General features: G+C 39.0%; 1 protein-coding gene across 1 annotated transcript in view; it reads right to left on the bottom strand.

Moving 5' to 3' along the window:
- Positions 1 to 1022: 1022 nt before the first annotated feature.
- HTR2A (5-hydroxytryptamine receptor 2A) overlaps positions 1023 to 19557 on the bottom strand; it is an 80666-nt gene continuing 62131 nt past the window's right edge. The window contains exon 3 of the mRNA XM_037800582.1: positions 1023 to 4892. Coding sequence (XP_037656510.1) covers positions 4093 to 4892 — 800 coding nt within the window. The 3' untranslated portion in view covers positions 1023 to 4092. The remainder of the gene's footprint in view (positions 4893 to 19557) is intronic.

The raw sequence follows: 19557 nt of genomic DNA, 5'->3' as shown, positions 1-19557 counted from the left end.
TGGAATCCTATGACTCAGGCTTGTACTCACCGCCTTCTTGCCAGCGGTGTGACCTTGGACAGGCTACTAACTGCTCTGAATCTCAGTTTCTTCATCTATGAAACAATGAGACTAATAACAGCCGTCTTATAGGATTGTTATGAAGACTCCATCAGTTAAAGGAAGCAAAGCAACCAGCTCAGTGCCTGGTTCCTGGTAGTTGCCCAATATGTGAAGCTGTAATCATACCTGGAAAAGATACTCTCCATATGTTATAAACTTTTCCCTATGCGTAAAGGTGAAATGATGCATCAGAGCCGGAGTCAAGTTTGTTCAGTGATGCCGTGCTCCTTGGTTTACTTTAATTCCTAAAACTATCTCCTGTGAGAATGTGTGTGTATGTGTGTGTGTGCATGCATTGGAGCACCTGTGCACATGCATCAATCCTGCTCCTTCTACACACACACCTGTGCACAGGACTGGGGGTACAGCAGCAGTTCTCTTTTTCTAGACTGTGTGGAACCAGACAAAGCAATCAAAGGTGGAGCATTTGTCCTCTGCAGATAACTGGAAATGGGATTACTACCCTGAAACTAACTCAACCAGGTGGGTCCTGGCTCTTTGAAATGGCCAAGCTCCAAAAGCACAGCTTTGTACCTTCAAAACATTGGGATGGGAATAGCTAGAAGTAAATACCTGAAACTATCAAACTCCAACCCAGTAGCCTTGACTCTTGAGGATGATTGTATAACTATGTAGCTTACAAGGGGTGACAGTGTGATTGTGAAAACCTTGTGGATTGTACTCCCTTTATCTAGTATATGTATGGATGAGTAGAAAAAGGGGGACAAAAACTAAACGAAAAATAGGGCGGGATGGGGGTGATGATTTGGGTGTTCTTTTTTACTTTTATTTTTTATTCTTATTCTGATTCTTTCTGATGTAAGGAAAATGTCCAAAAATAGATTGGGGTGATAAATGCATAACTATAAGATGGTACTGTGAACAGTTGATTGTACACCATGGATGACTGTATGGTTTTGGAGTATATTTTAATAAAACTGCATTTAATTAAAACAAACAAACAAACATTGGGATGATACTGAGAGTTTCAAGTCTGCTCACATGACAGGCTGAGGGTAACTCCATTTGGTAGACACAGCTATGGATTCAGAAATTGCATTCATTTTTGAGTAGACTTTATTTACAATTATTCATTCTTTCTCGAAATCTTTTAGAATTTCCTTAATTAAAATAAGCACATAAAATAATATCCAATGTGTTATTTGTTACATATGGCACAGAATAATTGAACACTTTGTAAATAAACATGTTTCATTGATGCACAAATGGGAGAAGCACCCTTGGTTAAAAGCAGTACAGTTAACAGTTCAATGTAACTCCAGCAGCACTTTAAAAAATGACCATGAGATGGCGCTGTGGTCAAGTAGATTAAGCAGGCTTTAACGGAGTTTTCCGTAAGTATGGCATTTAATTCCGTTCCTTAAATACAGAAGACCTTAAATTAGGGGAAGATTTGTTACTGTATTGTATGGTATGGTATGGTATGGACTAGGAATGAATCCTTTAATCATTTGAAGACTGTTTCACTAGGAGGGTGGGGATGGGGGAGTGGGAGGGATACTCTAAAGCTATAGTGGTCATCAAGTCCTCAGACTAAAAAGGCCCAATGATACCATTTTATTTAAGATTAATAAACTATATATGGACCATTGTTTTTATCATTCTCATAGAATTGTGTTAATGTTTTCCCACAAAATTAGACACACTTCTAATTTCTTTAAAGGGCTGATAACCCTGTTACACTTTAATCTGCTTTGACAGCAATGGAAGGTCATAGAAACATTAGAACATGAATTCACATTTAAATTGATATGATACAAACATGCACAAGTGTATACACTGAGGGTTTTTCTTAGTAACTTTTGCTTTTCCTCCATATAAATATATAAATATTGGATGAAGTGCATGGGAACACGTCTGTACATATATACAGATAAACGTTAGACTATATACACATGAATAGATAACAATGGAGAGAAAATAAAACAGATAACACATGTAATATTTGTGTAGTCAAAAGATACATGTCATTCAGATCAAGATTGAGTATATGGGATAGAATTTTTTCTCTAATATATAATGAGATATGCAGAGTCAAAAACTAAGGCAAAATACATTAGAGCAGAGATTTTCTAACATTTATATTTTATCAGTTAGTATAGCATAATCATTAAGGAGTAGTTAAGTTCAAATGCAGGCTCGGCACTAAACGGCTTACTATAAATTCTAGGTCTGAAATAGTAAACCATCTTTTCCACCAGCAGTGTCTCTGTAAGGACATAATTAGGATAGATCTAATATATTTCCAAATTACACAGTGGTGCCTTCCGCATTTTTCAGGTTTCAAATCTATAGTTTTTCAAAGGGCTTATGATTTTTCACTCAATACGAAAAGATTCAGTTTTGTAATTGAATATCTTACACCTATTCCATGAACAATGTGCAATTTAACCTAGAGTAATATAATATCGAGATGGATTAGCTGCCATTCATCTCTTTCTCTTTTTAGCAAACCTTTATTCAAATATTATGTTATCTGCTTTTTTTAAAATTGGGGAGCCCAGTTTCTGTAAATAATACTAAAAGGAGTTAGTTTTACTCTCATGAATTAGTTTCAAGAGAGGGAATAAAAATTTCACTTGCAACCATGGTGATTATAGGTTGGGTTCAGATTGAGATGCATATTTCTGAATTAACTGCAATTTTTGGCCTTGAGTGATTTTTTTCCTCTCCTTTGGTTGATTGGTATTCAGTGGCAACCAATCAAGAAAACATATTTGAGAGTATTGAACATACCCTCAGAGGTCAAACATACCTGATTATGAGCCAGATAAAAAGGAAGTCAATTGAACTGATTTTCAAAATATCTGTTCATATTTTTGATGAGGACATTTCCATTTAGTCATTTTCTTTAAAAGCAAGGATCTTGATCTCATTATTTTTATATCCCTAGTATCTAGCAGATGGCCCAACGTATAGTATACGCTCAGTAGTTGGTGTAGAACCAAGCGGCAGAGTTTCAGTATATAATATCGATTGATCAGGAAGTATCAATTTACCTGATGGGTGGTGATGGGAAAGACATCTGCTTTCTCTAGACCGTCTATTCACACACTGCTTGCTACTCGAAAGAGTATGTATTAGATGCAGTTGCCACAGAGCAAGTAACCAAATGCCTTCAGGGTGCAGTTTTAGAGAAGCAACGTCTAAAAATGTATTTGGTGATGTTAACCTAGCTTTCTGATAATTTTACTTAGTAGAATAAACACTAAATAAGACCACACTGGAAATTTAGAGTAAAATTCAGCAAATTCTATGAGAAGTATAAGAGAAAGCAGCAATAGCTATTAAATAACATTTAAAATCTTTTTTCACTGCTAAGAAGAATTAACTTGAAATACACCAAAATGTCAGCAACCTTACGAATATTTCAAAATGGCATCTATGAAAAAGCAGAAATGGAAAATGTCTTTCACTGAATTGTTTTAACAATACAGATTTCGTAACACTGCCCTTAGTGTTTTCTTTTTCTTTCAAAACATATATCGTGGTAAGTTTTAATAAGAGTTTTCCTTTATTTAAGAGGCCATTATCAACACTCTTTTCACTATTTATAGATATTTACACTTACAGGAAGAGGTTCCTAACCCAGTCCAATGCCATCAGGTAACAACACAGTAGCAAGGCTTCCCTTTGAAAACAGAAAATAATTTAGATTTCCTGATGGCCTCATTATAATTATACAACAAAAGCTAATTATTTTAAGACACATATCATTTACAATGTTAAAAAGAACTATTAGAAAGCTCACAGCCGAAATGCTGTCAGAACATTTTGGAAGTGCACATTTTGTGGCATTTTACCCTGCTTTTCATTGACAGAATAAAACGAGGCATATATTGATATTATTGTCGGTTCCACCAGACTGCTCTAATTTTCTCCAGTCTCCCCATTTTTTTTTGTTTCATTTCAGATAGGTGAAAACTTGCTTGGGGTGTGCCTTCCCCCTTTGCCATGGCAACCAGCCCATCACACACAGCTGACCTTTTCATTCGCAGCATTGATCTTGTCTGTGGAAGCATCTTCGGAATGTCCTTGTCCCAGCGCAACCATGGAGCAGTCATTCTCCGTCGTCTTGGCGTCTTTCTTTGAGTTCTTTATTTGTCCCGCTTGGAGCTGACTGGACTTGTAGGCCAGCGCCGGTATAGTGTTCACTAAAATGAGCTGCAAGGGTTTCTTATTTTCCTTGTACTGACACTGGATATAGCGGGAAAACGCCGACCTGTACGTCTTGTTGAACAGCGTGTACACCAGCGGGTTGACCGCCGAGGAGAGGTAACCGATCCACACGAAGACGTTGAGCAGGGCTCCGATGACGGCCTCGTTGCAGGACTCCTTGCAGATGACAGCCATGATGTTCGTGATGAAGAAGGGGCACCACATCACCACGAAGAGGAAGAAGACGATGCCCAGCACCTTGCAGGCTTTCTGCTCGTTGCTGATGGACTGCATAGTCCTCCGGCCGTGCGCCCCCGGCTCCCTGTGGATGGAGCGCTGGAAGAGCTTCTCCGAAGACAGGGAGCTCTGCGGGAGGAAGCTGAAAGAAGACAGTTTGGTGCGAGGGCCGAGGTCGCCGACACACAAAGTAGCTTCCTTCTGGAGCGACTTGATGGTTAGAAAGTAGGTGATCACCATGATGGTTAAGGGGATGAAAAACGACACAAAGGAGCCGATCAGGACAAAGTTGTCATCTGCAAGTAAGCAACTCCCTTCCTTAAAGACTTTGGAGTCATCCTGAAGTCCAAAGACTGGGATTGGCATCGATATACCTGGGAATCAGACAAAAAATCCATATGCTTATTAAGGAAATTGAGTACACGGGGGCAAGAGTATGGCCACATAATACTGGTTAGTCAAAGGGTTTTGTGTCAGCATAGTTTAAAACCTAAGCATATACTTTCTATGAGAATTTTAAATTCCTTTGGGCTTACTTACATTTTTATAAGTACATATCTAGTTTCTTATACCTATATATGGATTTGCCCTAGGTAGTGTTTTACTTATTTATTATTATACTTATCAATGAAAATACCCAAAGAGACGAAAAAAATTTCAAATCACCAATCATTCCATCCTCCAGAGATAATCACTGGTAACACTTTAATGTTTATCTCAGATAACTACACACTCATATTCACTGGTACACATGTTTTTAAATAGAATAGGGATTATATTTCCTATAGACTTCTGTAACATTTTCCCCATAACTATATTATGAGAGTGGTTTATAAAAGTAGTTTTTTTTTTTTTTTTGAAATTTTTTTTATTGAGATATATTCACATACCACGCAGTCGTACAAAACAAATCGTACTTTCGATTGTTTACAGTACCATTACATAGTTGTACATTCATCACCTAAATCAATCCCTGACACCTTCATTAGCACACACACAAAAATAACAAGAATAATAATTAGAGTGAAAAAGAGCAATTGAAGTAAAAAAGAACACTGGGTACCTTTGTCTGTTTGTTTCCTTCCCCTATTTTTCTACTCATCCATCCATAAACTAGACAAAGTGGAGTGTGGTCCTTATGGCTTTCCCAATCCCATTGACACCCCTCATAAGCTACCTTTTTATACAACTGTCTTCGAGATTCATGGGTTCTGGGTTGTAGTTTGATAGTTTCAGGTATCCACCACCAGCTACCCCAATTCTTTAGAACCTAAAAAGGGTTGTCTAAAGTGTGTGTAAGAGTGCCCACCAGAGTGACCTCTTGGCTCGTTTTGGAATCTCTCTGCCAAAAAGTAGTTTTTATTAATTTATAAACATGATATATATTTTTTTCTGGAATATTTGGAAAAGACAGAAAAATAAAACAATGAGTAAATAAAAATAATATGTATTCTCACCAGTCAGGGGCAACTGTCATTTACATTTTGCATATTTTCTTCTTTCCAGGTACATGTATGTGTAAATACATATGTGTATGCAGTACTGCATGTGCAGTTTTAGATCCTGCTATTCCATTTAACGTTAAATCATAAAATTTAAATATCTGAAAACATTTTTTGAAAATATTTTCTATTATAAATTTAAAGTAAATTTAACCAATTTTGATTAGTTTTTAAAAAAAACTTCTATGGAGAAACTCATATACAAAAGAACAAGAGCATAGTGAATCCGTCAACAATTAACTTAGACTACCTTGTTTTATCCACTCCCCATCCTCTGACAAACCTCCTGTGTGATTTTTTTTAAATTTAATTTTATTGAGATTGTTCACATACCATATAACTATCCAAAGATCCAAAGTGCACAATTGCCTACAGCACCACCATATAGCTGTGCATCCATCACAATTAATTTTTTTTCCAATTTTTAGAACATTTTCATTACTCCAGAAAAGAAATAAAGACAAAAAAAGAAAGCTCAATTCCTTCCCTACCCCTAATCACTTTCCCTTCATTATTGACTCATAGTATTGGTATAGTACATTTGTTACTGTTGATGAAAGAATGTTAAAATACTACTAACTGTAGTAAATAATTTGTGATAGGTATATTTTTCCCTATATACCCCTCTATTATTAGCTTCTAGTCACAGTGTCATACATTTGTTCTAGTTCATGAAAGAGATTTCTAATATTTGTACAGCTAATCATGGACATTGTCCACCACAAGATTCACTGTTTTATACATTCCCATCTTTTAACCTCCAGCTTTCCTTCTGGTGACACATGTGACTCTGAGCTTCCCCTTTCCAACACATTCACACACCATTCAGCACTGTGAGTTATTCTCACAATAAAGTGCTACTGTTACCTCTGTCCTCTTCCAAACACTTAGGTTCAACCTAGTTGAACATTCTGCTCATAAGCAACTGCTCCCCATTTTTTAGCCTCGTTCTATATCCTGTTAACTTATATTTCAGGTCTATGTGTTTACATATTATAATTAGTTTATATTGGTGAGACCATGCAATATTTGTCCTATGTGTCTGACTTATTTCACTCAATGTAGTGCCCTCAAAGTTTCTTCATCACATTGTTTTTTTTTTTAAGACAGTTTTGTTCACCCACCATACTTTCCATCCTAAGTAAACAATTGATGGTTCCCTGTATAATTACATATTTATGTATTCACCACTGTGCTGGTTTGGATGTATTATGTCCCCTAAAATGTCATTATCTTTGATGCAGTCTTGTGTGGGCAGGAAACATATTGGTGTTGATTGGGTTGGAGACTTTTGATTGGATGTTTCTGTGGAGATGTGCTCACTCAACTGTGGTTAAGATCTTTCATTGGATAATTTCCATGGAGGTGTGGCCCTGCCCATTCAGCATGGGCCTTGATTAGTTTACTGAAGCACTATATAAACTCAGACAGAAGGAGCAAGCTTGCTACAGCCAAGAGGGACACTTTGAAGAACACACAGGAGCTGAGAAGAGAGGAGCTGCAGATGAGAGAGTTTGGAGATGGCTGATGAAAGCTGACTTTTGCTCCGGAGAAGCTAAGAGAGGAAAAATGCCCAAAGAGCAACTAAGAGTGACATTTTTGAGGAACTGCAGCCTAGAGAGGAATGTCCTGGGAGAAACCCTTTTTGAAACCTGAACTCTGGAGCAGACACCAGCCACATGCCTTCCCAGCTTACAGAGGTTTTCCAGACACCATTGGCCATCCTCCAGTGAAGGTACCCGATTGTTGTTGACTTACTTTAGACACTTCATGGCCTTAAGACTGTAACTGTGTAAAAACCCGCCTTTATAAAAGCCAATCCATTTCTGGTGTTTTGCATTCCAGCAGCATTAGCAAACCAGAACAACCACCATCACCACTATGTATATAAAGACATCTCTATTTCTTCCACAAAGATGGAGGAAGAGTCAAAGAAGGTAGAGAGACAAAAGAAAAAGGAAGAAAGAAAGAAAGAAAGAAAAAAAACATGACAGCTAAAAAGCAATGAAAGGAAAGATAGAATTAAACCAAAGTAGAATAAGAGTCAGATAGCCTCACCAATGTCAAGAGTCCCATACCCCTTCTTTATGTCCCCCTCGTATAGGCATTTTAGCTTTGGTATATTGCCTTTGTTAAATTAAAGGAAGCATAATACAAAGTTTCTGTTAACTATAGTCTCTAGTTTGCACTGATTGTATTTTTTTCCCAATACCGCCCTATTTTTAACACCTTGAAAGGTTGACATTCATTTGTTCTCCCTCATGTAAAAACATATTTGTACATTTTATCACAATTGTTTAGCACTCTAGGTTTCATGCAGTTATAAAGTCCCAGTATTTATTTTTCCTCTTTCCTTCTGGTGTCCCATATGCTCCTAACCTTCCTCTTTGAACCATACTCACAGTCATTTTTGTTCAGTGTACTTACATTGCTGTGCTACCTCTCACTCTCACTGCTGTCTTTTCCTTTCTGTCTGTAGTGCTCCCTTTAGTATTTCCTGTAGTGCAGGTATCTTGTTCACAAACTCTCTCATTATCTATCTGTTTGTCAGAAAATATTTTAAGCTCTCCCTCGTATGTGAAGGACAGTTTTGCTGGATATAGGATTGTTGGTTTGTGGTTTTTCTCTTTCAGTATCTTAAATATATCACACCACTTCCTTCTTGACTTCATGGTTTCTACTGAGAAATCCATACATAGTCTTCCTTTGTATGTGATGGATCACTTTTCTCTTGCTGCTTTCAGGATTTTCTCTTTGTCTTTCTCTGTGCTTTTCCTAACATGCCCAGCAGGTGCTGCCTGTCAGCCTGTCATTCCTGACTAGTGTAAGCAAATGGGTCGCTGCAGTTTCTGTTTTCCTCCAGGCTCTGGGGCCTGGTTCTGAATGGAAAGCTGGGCCCCACCTCCTCACTCTTAGACAAGATAACCCCCCTTGGGAGTTTTTATCTGCATTTGAGTTGTTGTCTCTCTGACTCTGTTGTCTTCTCCCCTGTCTGGGTCGGAGTGCTGGGAACTGAAAATGGCTGTGGCTCTCTCTCTTCTGAGCCCCTCAGGTTGAGAGAGAGAAAAAGGGACAGAAAGCCCCCTTTTGGAGCCGATACACAGCTCCCCCAGATTCACTCATCAGCCAGAGGTAACACCTGGACTTCTGGGCTCCCCCTCCCAAGTCAGATGAGTCTTCTGGTTTTTTAAGGTCAGTTGTCACTAAAAGCCTCTGTCTGCTTGTTAAGAGTTTGTAGCTTGTATTCAGCAGTCCACATTTGTTAATTAAAACCCCAGTTGGAGCTCAGCTGAGCTATATTTGCTTGCTCCACTGGGAAAGTGCTGCTAGTTTCTAGCACAGTGAGGTTTTGCAGCTCAGACTGCTGTGTGTGTGTGTGTGTGGGGGGGGGGCTGTTGGTGTGGTTCTGCAGCTTTTACTTACAGGTTTTATGCTGCTGTCTCAGGCATTCCTCCCAATCCAGGTTGGTGTACGACGTGTGGACAGTCACAGTTATCTCCCAGCAGTTATTCCAAATTATTTACTAGTTGTTCCTGGTTGTTTATTAGTTGATCCAGGGGACTAATTAATTCCACTCCTCTCTATGCAGCCATCTTGCCCCTCCTCCCTCCCATGTGATTTTGAAACCCCAGATATCATACCATTTAATCTTGAAATATTTTATTATCTATCTCTAAGAGCTATACACTCTTAAAAAAAACTATTATTGCAATACCATCCTCACTCTTTTATAGAAATGTAATATTTCCTTTAATATCATTGAATATAGTGTTGGTGTTCAACTTTACAATTGTCCCATAAAGTTCATTATATATTTTTTTAGTGGTAGAGCATTCATAAGGGTAGATTACTAAAAACAAGGCAGCCATAGACTTTTATTGGTAAATACAGAAGTTCAGAATGAGATGGTACATGTGAACCTGAGTCCCTGGTTACATTGCTCTATCACTTAAATTTGGGGTGCCCTGTAAAGCCCCCTGAGATATACGACTTAGCAGAGGCAGACAAAGACCACACTTGGTCTCTCGTCATGCTAGTTTCTCCCTCCGATAACTGGACCTTATTGAAGGAGCTTCATGTGGCTACCATAGTGCAGTTTTGTCCCTCCCTCTTTCTGGAGCTCAGCAGAAGCCAGCAGGTGACTGCAGATCCCAGCCACCACCTCTCTGCGCCTGTGGGCCTGGGGTCTTCCCCACTTGTGGCCTGGGACTGGTCAGCCCAAGGCAATCATGTGGTGGCTGGGATTTTTCTCTTCCACCAAAGAAAAATCAGAGTGATGGGAAAGGAGAGGAAACGTGGATCAAATACTATCTTTTAGTTTAGGTGGTTTCTTTCTTGAAACAGTAGAACCATGGGGTCATCCTGGGAGAAAGAGAAAGAAAAAAGTTTCCTTCTTACTCCTGTCCATATTTTCAGCTCTCTCAGTGCTGTACACTGGACAGAGTCTGTGTTACTGCTTCTGATCACCCTTTGGAATCCAATATGTGGTCTCAATGCAGCCAAGAACACAGATTTCATTACTGACTTGGGGGCTGCTGTTTGACTCTTGCCATCTCTCTGGAAAAGTTCCTTTGAGGATGTGTAATCTAATTTCTGCAAGCTCAGACCTTAGATGAGATTGTCTTTAACCCACATACCACACAACTGCCCATCCTGGCAAAGGCAGGGCATTAACTTGAGTTAATGTAATATTCAGTACAAATCTTTCTTGGTGACATTTTCCATTATGTTCAAAGACTTAATTGACAACACTTTTCACTATTCTTGGAAGGTGGAGAAGAATGACATCAGAGCTGTTCTAAGGACCTCACTGTGGTTAATGACTCTCTGTTCTCTTCATGCCTCTCTGTTCCTGGCCCACTGTTGGGAACATTCCGTGGGCCAGGAAGAGACGGAAGAGCTGTGGTTCCAAGGGAAACATCCTCTGAGACCTTGGATGCCCCCAGTTTTGTTTAGCCTTCAGAAATCTCTTGATAGTGAACACCAAGACATGATTTCCAAGAAGAGTGTTTGGTTTCCCAAGTGTTTGAACATATCTCCAGGAAAGATGTTTTCCATACTCATCTCCATGGTCTTTGGTGGTTGGGGAGGATGCTCGTTGATAAGAGCAGATGCTTGGACTGGAATCTTCCCTGAGGTCCTGTGTTCCTGAACTCACTCTTTTGTACCCATAGGCCTCCATTCACATCTATAACAGGAGGCTTCACCCAACATGCCCCCATGGACATGGTGAGGAAAAAATGAAATCAAATATGCAGAGCACCTAGGACAGTGCCAAGTAGAAAGTGCAGGTTCCATCAATGGTAGATATCATGAGAGTAGCTTTCTATGCAGAATCAATCAGAGTAAATCCTTTAACATTATTTTGTTCTAATCTACTTCGCTTTGATTGTATTTATTAGACTTTAATAGAGAATAGACCTTCTTAAGCCAAAGAAGTTCAAAAGATTTTTGGCTAACTCCTCTACAGTTACTAATGAGGCACTTATTAACTTCTGCCAGGGTGACATAGGGTCTCAATCAATTTTAATTTTGTGCAGGTAGAACTGTTGATTGCTTTTTTTCGTGTGGTGAATTACAGCCCTATTAGGTATGGTACACATAAACAGAATACTGACTGGACAAAAAACAAGGTATGATTTTGTTATTAAACTCTTGGGTGTTCGTTTTTCTGCTTAATATAAAGGAAATCACTAACTTGAGAGCTTTTTGTCCTAATTGTTTATGATCTGGTAATTTACATAAGCAGCAATTCTCAATCAGAATACTGGATTACTTAACACACCAAATTCTTCAATCATTTGGAATTAAGAGGAGTATTTTGTGGTTGGAGAAAACACACACACACACACACACACACACACACACACACACACACACACACTCCTCCAGAGTAAATGGCTCTACTTCTGTGACCAGGGAGGGGCAGGGTTGTTGGAGTCATCACACTAGGTTGAGATTCCCCCTCCTGACTGCACTCTCTGGGTTAAAAAAAGATGTGTCAGGAGGATAGAGACAGGTTTTTTTCTATGCCTAGAAGGGGGTCCTTGATTTGCAAGGGGAGAATCAAGCTGGTTAGGTTTTTAAATGGCCCATTCCTGTTTACATATAAGAAAAATATCCTGAAAATTATCCCATATCATTCTTTTTCAGCGTTTCCCTCTTTGTAAGGGTTTGTAGAAAGAATAACTAGATAAGTTGAAGAAGTATTCTCGAAAAGAGTGGAAGAAATTTTATTAAAAAAAAAAAAACTAGCACACTTAGCTAGACTTTGTAGGTGCAATAAATAGTTCAGCAACATACTCTTACCAAGGGAGATGAAGACACTGGCTGTTATCCAAGATGGTAGATGCAGCCATCTCCAGTGCATTAGTTTTCTGGCTGCTTTGTTTGATAATAGCTGCTTTTGGAGACCTGACATCTCTCACTTGCAATTTCTGCATATAAAGCATTTTCCTTTATGAACAAACAGTCGCTTGAACTACGTGACTATGCATTTGGCTTAATATATTTTTCTAGAGAAATGAAAAACAGCAATCAAAATTCAGTATCAGTATTGGATACTCCATGCACATTTTTATTTATTTTCATGAAAATTCAGACAGCGAAATGAACATGAAACAATGACATCCAAGAATATGAAGGCTTTGGTTGATGTCTTTCTTTTAGTATAGCTCTGCTTACTCTTTGCACATAAAATTTGTTTCTATTGCTAACGTCCTACCACTGCTTGGATAAATGACATTAACTCTGAACCACTGGCTGTGAAAGCCAAGTTTCTTCTTTTTTTTTTTTTTTTTTAAGTGTAGTTCCATGGATTTTATTGATTTTTTTATTCTGTTACATATCTATAATCTAACATTTCCATTTTTAATCATATTCAGGTATATATATTTCAGTGCTGCTATTTGTGTTCACATTGCTGTGCTACAGTCACCATCCATTACCAAAACATTTCCATCATTTCAAATAACAACCATGCCAAGTTTATTTTTAATCCTAGATTTTAATACTTTAACATCTTAGAACTGAAGATACTTCTGAGACAGTGTACTTTCCTTGAGAAACAAGGTTTCCCTTACTAGGCAGCAGCCCTCTCTGGAGAAAATCCATGTGGAAGAGGATCTCCAGAAGCCAGAGGTGGTGGGGGTGGAGTAGGAGGTGAATGGGGCAGAAACAAATTTTTCAGGGTCCTTGAGAAAAAGATCGTATTTTGGTTCATAGACTTTGGTTCCCTTGTGTGATGGATTGACTTTTGTACCCAGTTTGGACGTGTTCTTGGTCCACGTTCTAGTGATCAAAATAGAGATATTTTGTAAATATCTCTTCAAGATGTGACTTCAGTTAAGGAGTGGCCCCACTGAATCAGGTTGGGCTTTAATCCAGATTACAGGAGCCTTTTATGAACAGAGTGAAAGTCAGATGGAAAGAGAAGCCAGGCGAGGCCACCATGTGCTTTGCCCTGTGACAGAAAAGTTAAGGACCAAGGATCTCCAGCAGCCAGCCACAGAATGCCAGCCTTTGGGAATAAAGTATCACCTTCCTGACACCTCGATTTTGGACGTCTCCTAGCCTCAAAACTGCTAGCCAACAAATTCCCATTGTTTAAGCCAGCCCAGTGCATGGCGTTGGTTTTAGCAGCTGGGAAACTAAAACATTTTGGAACTACTATCTTTCTTCCTTTGCATTTCCATGTACGCTTGATGACAGAAAATGAATTCTTTCAAATAATAGGAACATACTTGCTATCAGTTTGGCAGGTGAATACTACAGGATTGTTATGGGAACAAAGGATTGAATCTATAGGGCACCTGTAATTGGGATTCACTATCCTTCAAGAAAGAGGACACAACTCAAGAGTTGCTAAACTCATAATCTGTGGTCTGTTGACAAGGCAGAGGTACATAAAAATGAGATCTAGATAAGGATATCAGTTACTCAAGAAGTTATATATTTCTTCTTTGATTATTTCTGAATAGCTGCAGCAATAAATTATGACTTTTTAAAGTACTTTCACATGTATTCATTCATAATTTTTTTTTTTTTTACAAAATTGGGAAAGATGTTACCCACATTGTCCTACGGGCAGATAAAATTTTCACTTTATAGAGATGAAAACTGCAGCCTAGGAAGCTGAAGTGATTTATCTAGAATTAAAAGGGACAAAATTCAAGACTCAGACTTCAGTTTCTCAATTCTTGTGGTTGATTTTTGTTTTTTTAACCAGCTTATTTGCTCCTGTTTTCATAGTATAAAAATCTATGAATACATCAAGGGTCTTTAACATTGGTTTCTGGAAGTTTGTGTTCAACCTAAAATCATATGCAAGGTATTGTATATATAGACATTTTTTGAAATATGTTCTAGAAATTGCATCAGATTATCAAGAGTTCCCAGACCTCAAGGTGATTAATAACTTCTGAATTACATCAATATCCCATGCACAGAACATACACACACACACACTTACCCTTACTCATGCACTCATGCACATACACATTTACTCACACACACTCATGCTAACATACTTACATACACTCATTGCACACACACTCATTCACACATGCACACATACACACACTCATGCACTCACACATGCATACACTCATGCTCACATACTCACACTCATTCACTCATGCACACACACACTCACATACTCATGCATACAGACACAAACACACTCGCTTCCCCATGATTCTCTTTATCTTGGTACCTTTTTTCTTTCTTTTGTTTGTTCTTTAATCTCAAAGTGAAATTTTCCTCTGTTGAGATATTATTCTCTGAGGCCAGACTGATATTTTAGAAATAAAATCCTTATAATCAACACTTAGATTACATATATAAGTTATTCTCAAATTTGACTACACATGAGAATCACCTCGGAGCTTTTAAAAATTACACTACCTGGGCCTCATTCCCAGAGATTCTGGTTCATTAGAATTTTAAAAAATACTTTTGCCTAAACTCCACCTGGATATTACTATGAAAACAACTGAACATAAAAAAATATCAGGCAGATGGTCCCAATACACAACTCGTGTTGAGAAACCTGAATGTAAAGGGTTAAAAGTATAGTAAAAATGTGTTTATTTTGTAATAAAACTAAAGGAAGTAAAGTTTTACAACTTTGCCCTTTACCTTCATTAAATAAATCTACTGAATTTCCCACAGGCATGAGCTAACTTTCCACATTCAAGCAAAGTGAAGAATTGATTGAGAGGGGAAAGGGACCTTCCCTCCATCCCTCCCCCAATGTGGGCATGCCTTATCTGGGAAAAGAACTGTGCAGAGTGAGGTTTTTGTGTTAAGCCATTCATTGCTTCAATTCTTTGTCCATGATGACTAAATCTTGAAAAGGTTTTAAACCTTGTGTTCTGTCCCCATCAATATTCAATACTTGTAAGAAATTCTCAAAGTCTCCCTGAAGTATAAACAGGAGTGCACTGCTTCAGCTGGTGGAAACCTAATTGCCCTGTCACAGATTTCTAGAATGGTGGTCTCTTGATCTTCTGACCCTCACTCCTTTTCCTCTCTCTGTCATCACTGAAAGGTTGTGCTTTTAATATGGCGATCTTGCACTGACAGGGAAAGAGATTGGATTCCAACTCACAGATCATGGATTGTCATTGTCACTGGCACACCTGGAAGCCCATCTATAGCTCTTCTTCATGGGCAGATTTACTTCTGTCTACTCTCTTTTTCTCCTGGCACAGTGTTATGAAACCCAAGTGGAATCTGAACCATGCAATGCAATTAGACTAAATTGTCCTAGTCTTGTTTTGCTGTTGGAATCGCATGTAACGGAGCAACCTTACAAACTCTTCACTTCAACTTGGCATCCACTGCCTCTTTCTTTTTAATAAATAGATATTACACTACCCATCAACAACAGAAAAGTGTTCTTTTCTAGAGCACATGTTTAGCAACATGCTCATGAACAGAGGTTCATTTAGAAAAAAATCCATCTCTGCTCACTTTGTTGAAATGCATCTTTAAACTATTAGATCGTTTCTCCCACTTGTTTCAAGGTGGCAAGTTTCAGAGCATTCTTTCTGAAAGCTTGGAGAATGGCTCATACAGGTGACACCTCATTTCAGAGATGCTGGTGTGACAGTGTGTGTACAGACAGTCATGGTGTGCAGAAAGTTATGTTGCAGCAAGTGCCCACAGAATCCAGGCCAAGCAGACAGTTCTCCCTTCTCCAGCCCCTCTTGTACATGGCTCCCTAAAACACCACATTTATCACACAACATTATGAAGAATGCACAGCATCTCCTAATGCTTGAGCAATTACAATGCCCAGTCCATCTCGCAAGGTCTTTGCAGTGTGACCATCCTGTGATCATCCAACTTTCTCAATTTCTGACATTGTCATGTGGTGTTCTCTCTCTTCTTCATGCCATATCTTGAACTATTCAGGGAAGTTCTTATGTATATTGTTGATTCTCATTATTTGTGGTAGTTATGATTGATAAAGTCACTGCACACACTGAAATGGTGGATAACGAACCATTGCCCCAGAGAAAATATAACTTTAGGTTCCTGAGAGCCTTTGTTCGCAATTTGTCAACTGATTTTGTTAATTTAGTTTTATGTGTTTCTGTTTAGAGACACCTTATTTAACATAGTGATTTTTTTTAAGCATTGAACTCACAGCCAACAGCACTGTAACCCAGTGTTAGATGAATGAAACTCATCTGACACGTTTTTTTCACATCACAGCCATCTCGCACTTAGGAACAGTAGATGGCACTTCGGTACTATGCTTGGGGGCTATTTTAAACAGCTTAACCACTGAACAAAGGCACAGAAATGCAAAACAAAACAAAACAAAACAAAAAAACAGTGGCACTAATTATATCACCAAAGAGACACTCATTTACAGTATAAGAACTGCAACAGGAAGGCAAAATGTTGCTGCATTTGACCTCAGCTGGGAATGAGTGCATTAGGTGACTCAGAATTTTCACTGCTCTGGGCATGTCTGTGAATGACTACAAAAGTGCTGTAAATATTAATTGGGGGGGGGGATTACAGATAAAGTTTAGCAAGTAGGTGAATTTGCAAACTGGGCATCTGTGGTAGGGAGGCTCAAGTGGAGTTTGAGATTTTAGCTCGCTGCAGTGTGATTTGAGGAGCACCCAAATCCTGCCTGCTCCTTGGGTGTGTGCTCCCAAGGGCTTGTTTGGTCTGCTTCAACATTCTGTATGCTAGACATGTTAGAGTGGGAAGTCCCATTGTGTGTGTCCTATAATACCTTAGAGGGATAGCTATTGATCCGAGCTCAAGTGTCAGCAGCCACAGATGTACAGCAGGGGAGGCTCCTGAGGTCATGGAACCTTGGAAAGGAAGGCTCTAGTAGGAGAGAAGCCCCAGACTTGCTCAAAGGTGCAAGCATGAGTCAGCTGTGGTGCTCGTGGAGTGCTGGGTGGTTCCTAAAGCCCAGAGCTCCATGGGGGTGGGTAGGGTGGGGAGACCACTATAAATAATAACTGGGAGATACAAAGAGTCACTTCTCACTTTTACCCCAGACCAGCTCTGATGCCACCTCTTCCCTGAAATGCTCTCCCAACCAGCAGGGGCTCCAGAATTTCTTTGTAGCAGGGGCTTAGGGGTGGCAGGTGGCTGAAAATAGGGGAGTGAGGTACTTGTCTTGTGGCTACATTTGCATAGGAAGCCCACCCTGTTTACTTTGACTGGGTGATGATTTAGGGGTGGCTTGGGGGCTGCTGATGGCAATTGTGCTTCTAAACCATATCCTCCATTTCTTTTCAAGTCATCTATCAAGTTTCATCTCCTGTATGATGACTTCCTAAGATGAATTCTCTCTGTAAGATGTTTCTTGACTCTACATTCCTTCATCACTCACCTAAATAATTTATACTGTGCTAGTTCACACTTCTAATACCTTAGTATTTTTCTCTAGAAATGTCATTATACTCATGAAGTAAGAATCTCATTAATGGCAAGGATATCTCACCTTTTACTGATTGCAAGCCACTGCAGCATCTGATGCAGTTCTGCTCACTCCAGGAGCTTAGAAAATGCTTGTGGGATTGACGAGTAAGTGAATGAGAGGTGGAAAAAAGAAAGGGTGGTGGATTATACTAAATTTTATAGGCACAGCTCGGGAAGTAGCATCCCTTCATTTTTCACTGGGGAAAAAACAATAATGAGGCTGCCAAGCAGCCAGCTACCTACGGCAGAAAGAAGGGAAAGGGATGTTTACATATACCTAATTTGTATCTCCTTTTGCAGGGACGACAGATAAGATGAATTAGCACATAAGCTGAGCACCCTAACAGCTAAAATCACAAGGGGGAAGTGTGGAGAACCTTGTGTGAGGGTGGCAGTCAGGAGACCTGGGGCTATTCCTGGCTCCTTCTGAGTCATGACCCGGATCCTGACCTGTTATTTTTCTCCAAGCTCTTTCCCCAAGTAAATAAAACAAGGTTTCCTACTAGGCATGCAGTGCATGAGATAGTGGGAAAAGGACAGCATTTGGAGTCACAAGACCCAGGTTTGGTTCCTGACTCTGTCACTCACTGGCTGGGTTACCTTAGGCTGCTTAGTTTTAAAGCCTCCACCTGCAAGTTGGAGATAAAGAAAGGAAAGGCCATATGAATTGACAGGGCTTTAGTGAGACCATGGTGAAGTCATCCACCTGAAGTATTTTAGAAACTTTTAAGATTTTTTTGGTTGAAAGAGATGATGTTATTCACTGTGGGTAATGCAGAAGACCTTTGAGAACCTTCATTAAGCTTAAGATTTTTTAGGAAAATTTATGTATATACAAAAATATACATACAAGCATATATGACAGAATATTATGTATATAATTTATTTATATATAAACATACACACAATAGAATATCATATATATAATTTATGAATATATTAACAAATATGTATATATTTAAATGTGTATATATGTATATTAAGTATACATATATTAAATGTGTATTCACATAAAATATTAAATATGTACATATTTAAATATGTATAGATATTTACATTTACATACATGATAGAATAAGACAGTGGTGCAGGCCAGAATGAGATCACGAGGCAGAATAAATGGTGTGGATTAAAAAGCCCTACATGAAGTTGGAGAACGTGAGGTCACTATGGGTTAGTGTCTCTGCAAAAGAGCCATGCAGGAGATGGTTGCTGAGCTGCGGGTGAACAGACTCTGGACGGTGAAAAGGAAATGCTTTCTGAACAGAGGCAAAGCAGGGAGTAAGGCAAGGAAGCAGGTGTGATCACTGCACATCTGCGGTGTTCTCCACCTGGCCCAGCCAGGACAGAGACCGCCTGCTGTGATGGAAAGGTCACTGTGGACTCAGCTGCAAGCACACGTATTGCACATCGCTCATCAGAAATTTGCAGAAGGCCCACTACCTACGATAGCAATCAGTTTTGGTCATGCACCCATCAATGAAATATTAATTGAATGTTGTGAATGGAATTAATACCACTGAATTGTACACCTAAAAATAGTTAGATTAGGAAATGTTATGCCATACATATGTTCTCA

Source organism: Choloepus didactylus, chromosome 12 (genome assembly GCF_015220235.1).
Source record: "Choloepus didactylus isolate mChoDid1 chromosome 12, mChoDid1.pri, whole genome shotgun sequence".
Lineage (NCBI taxonomy): Eukaryota > Metazoa > Chordata > Mammalia > Pilosa > Megalonychidae > Choloepus > Choloepus didactylus.
This window is presented reverse-complemented; position numbering and strand designations above follow the sequence as displayed.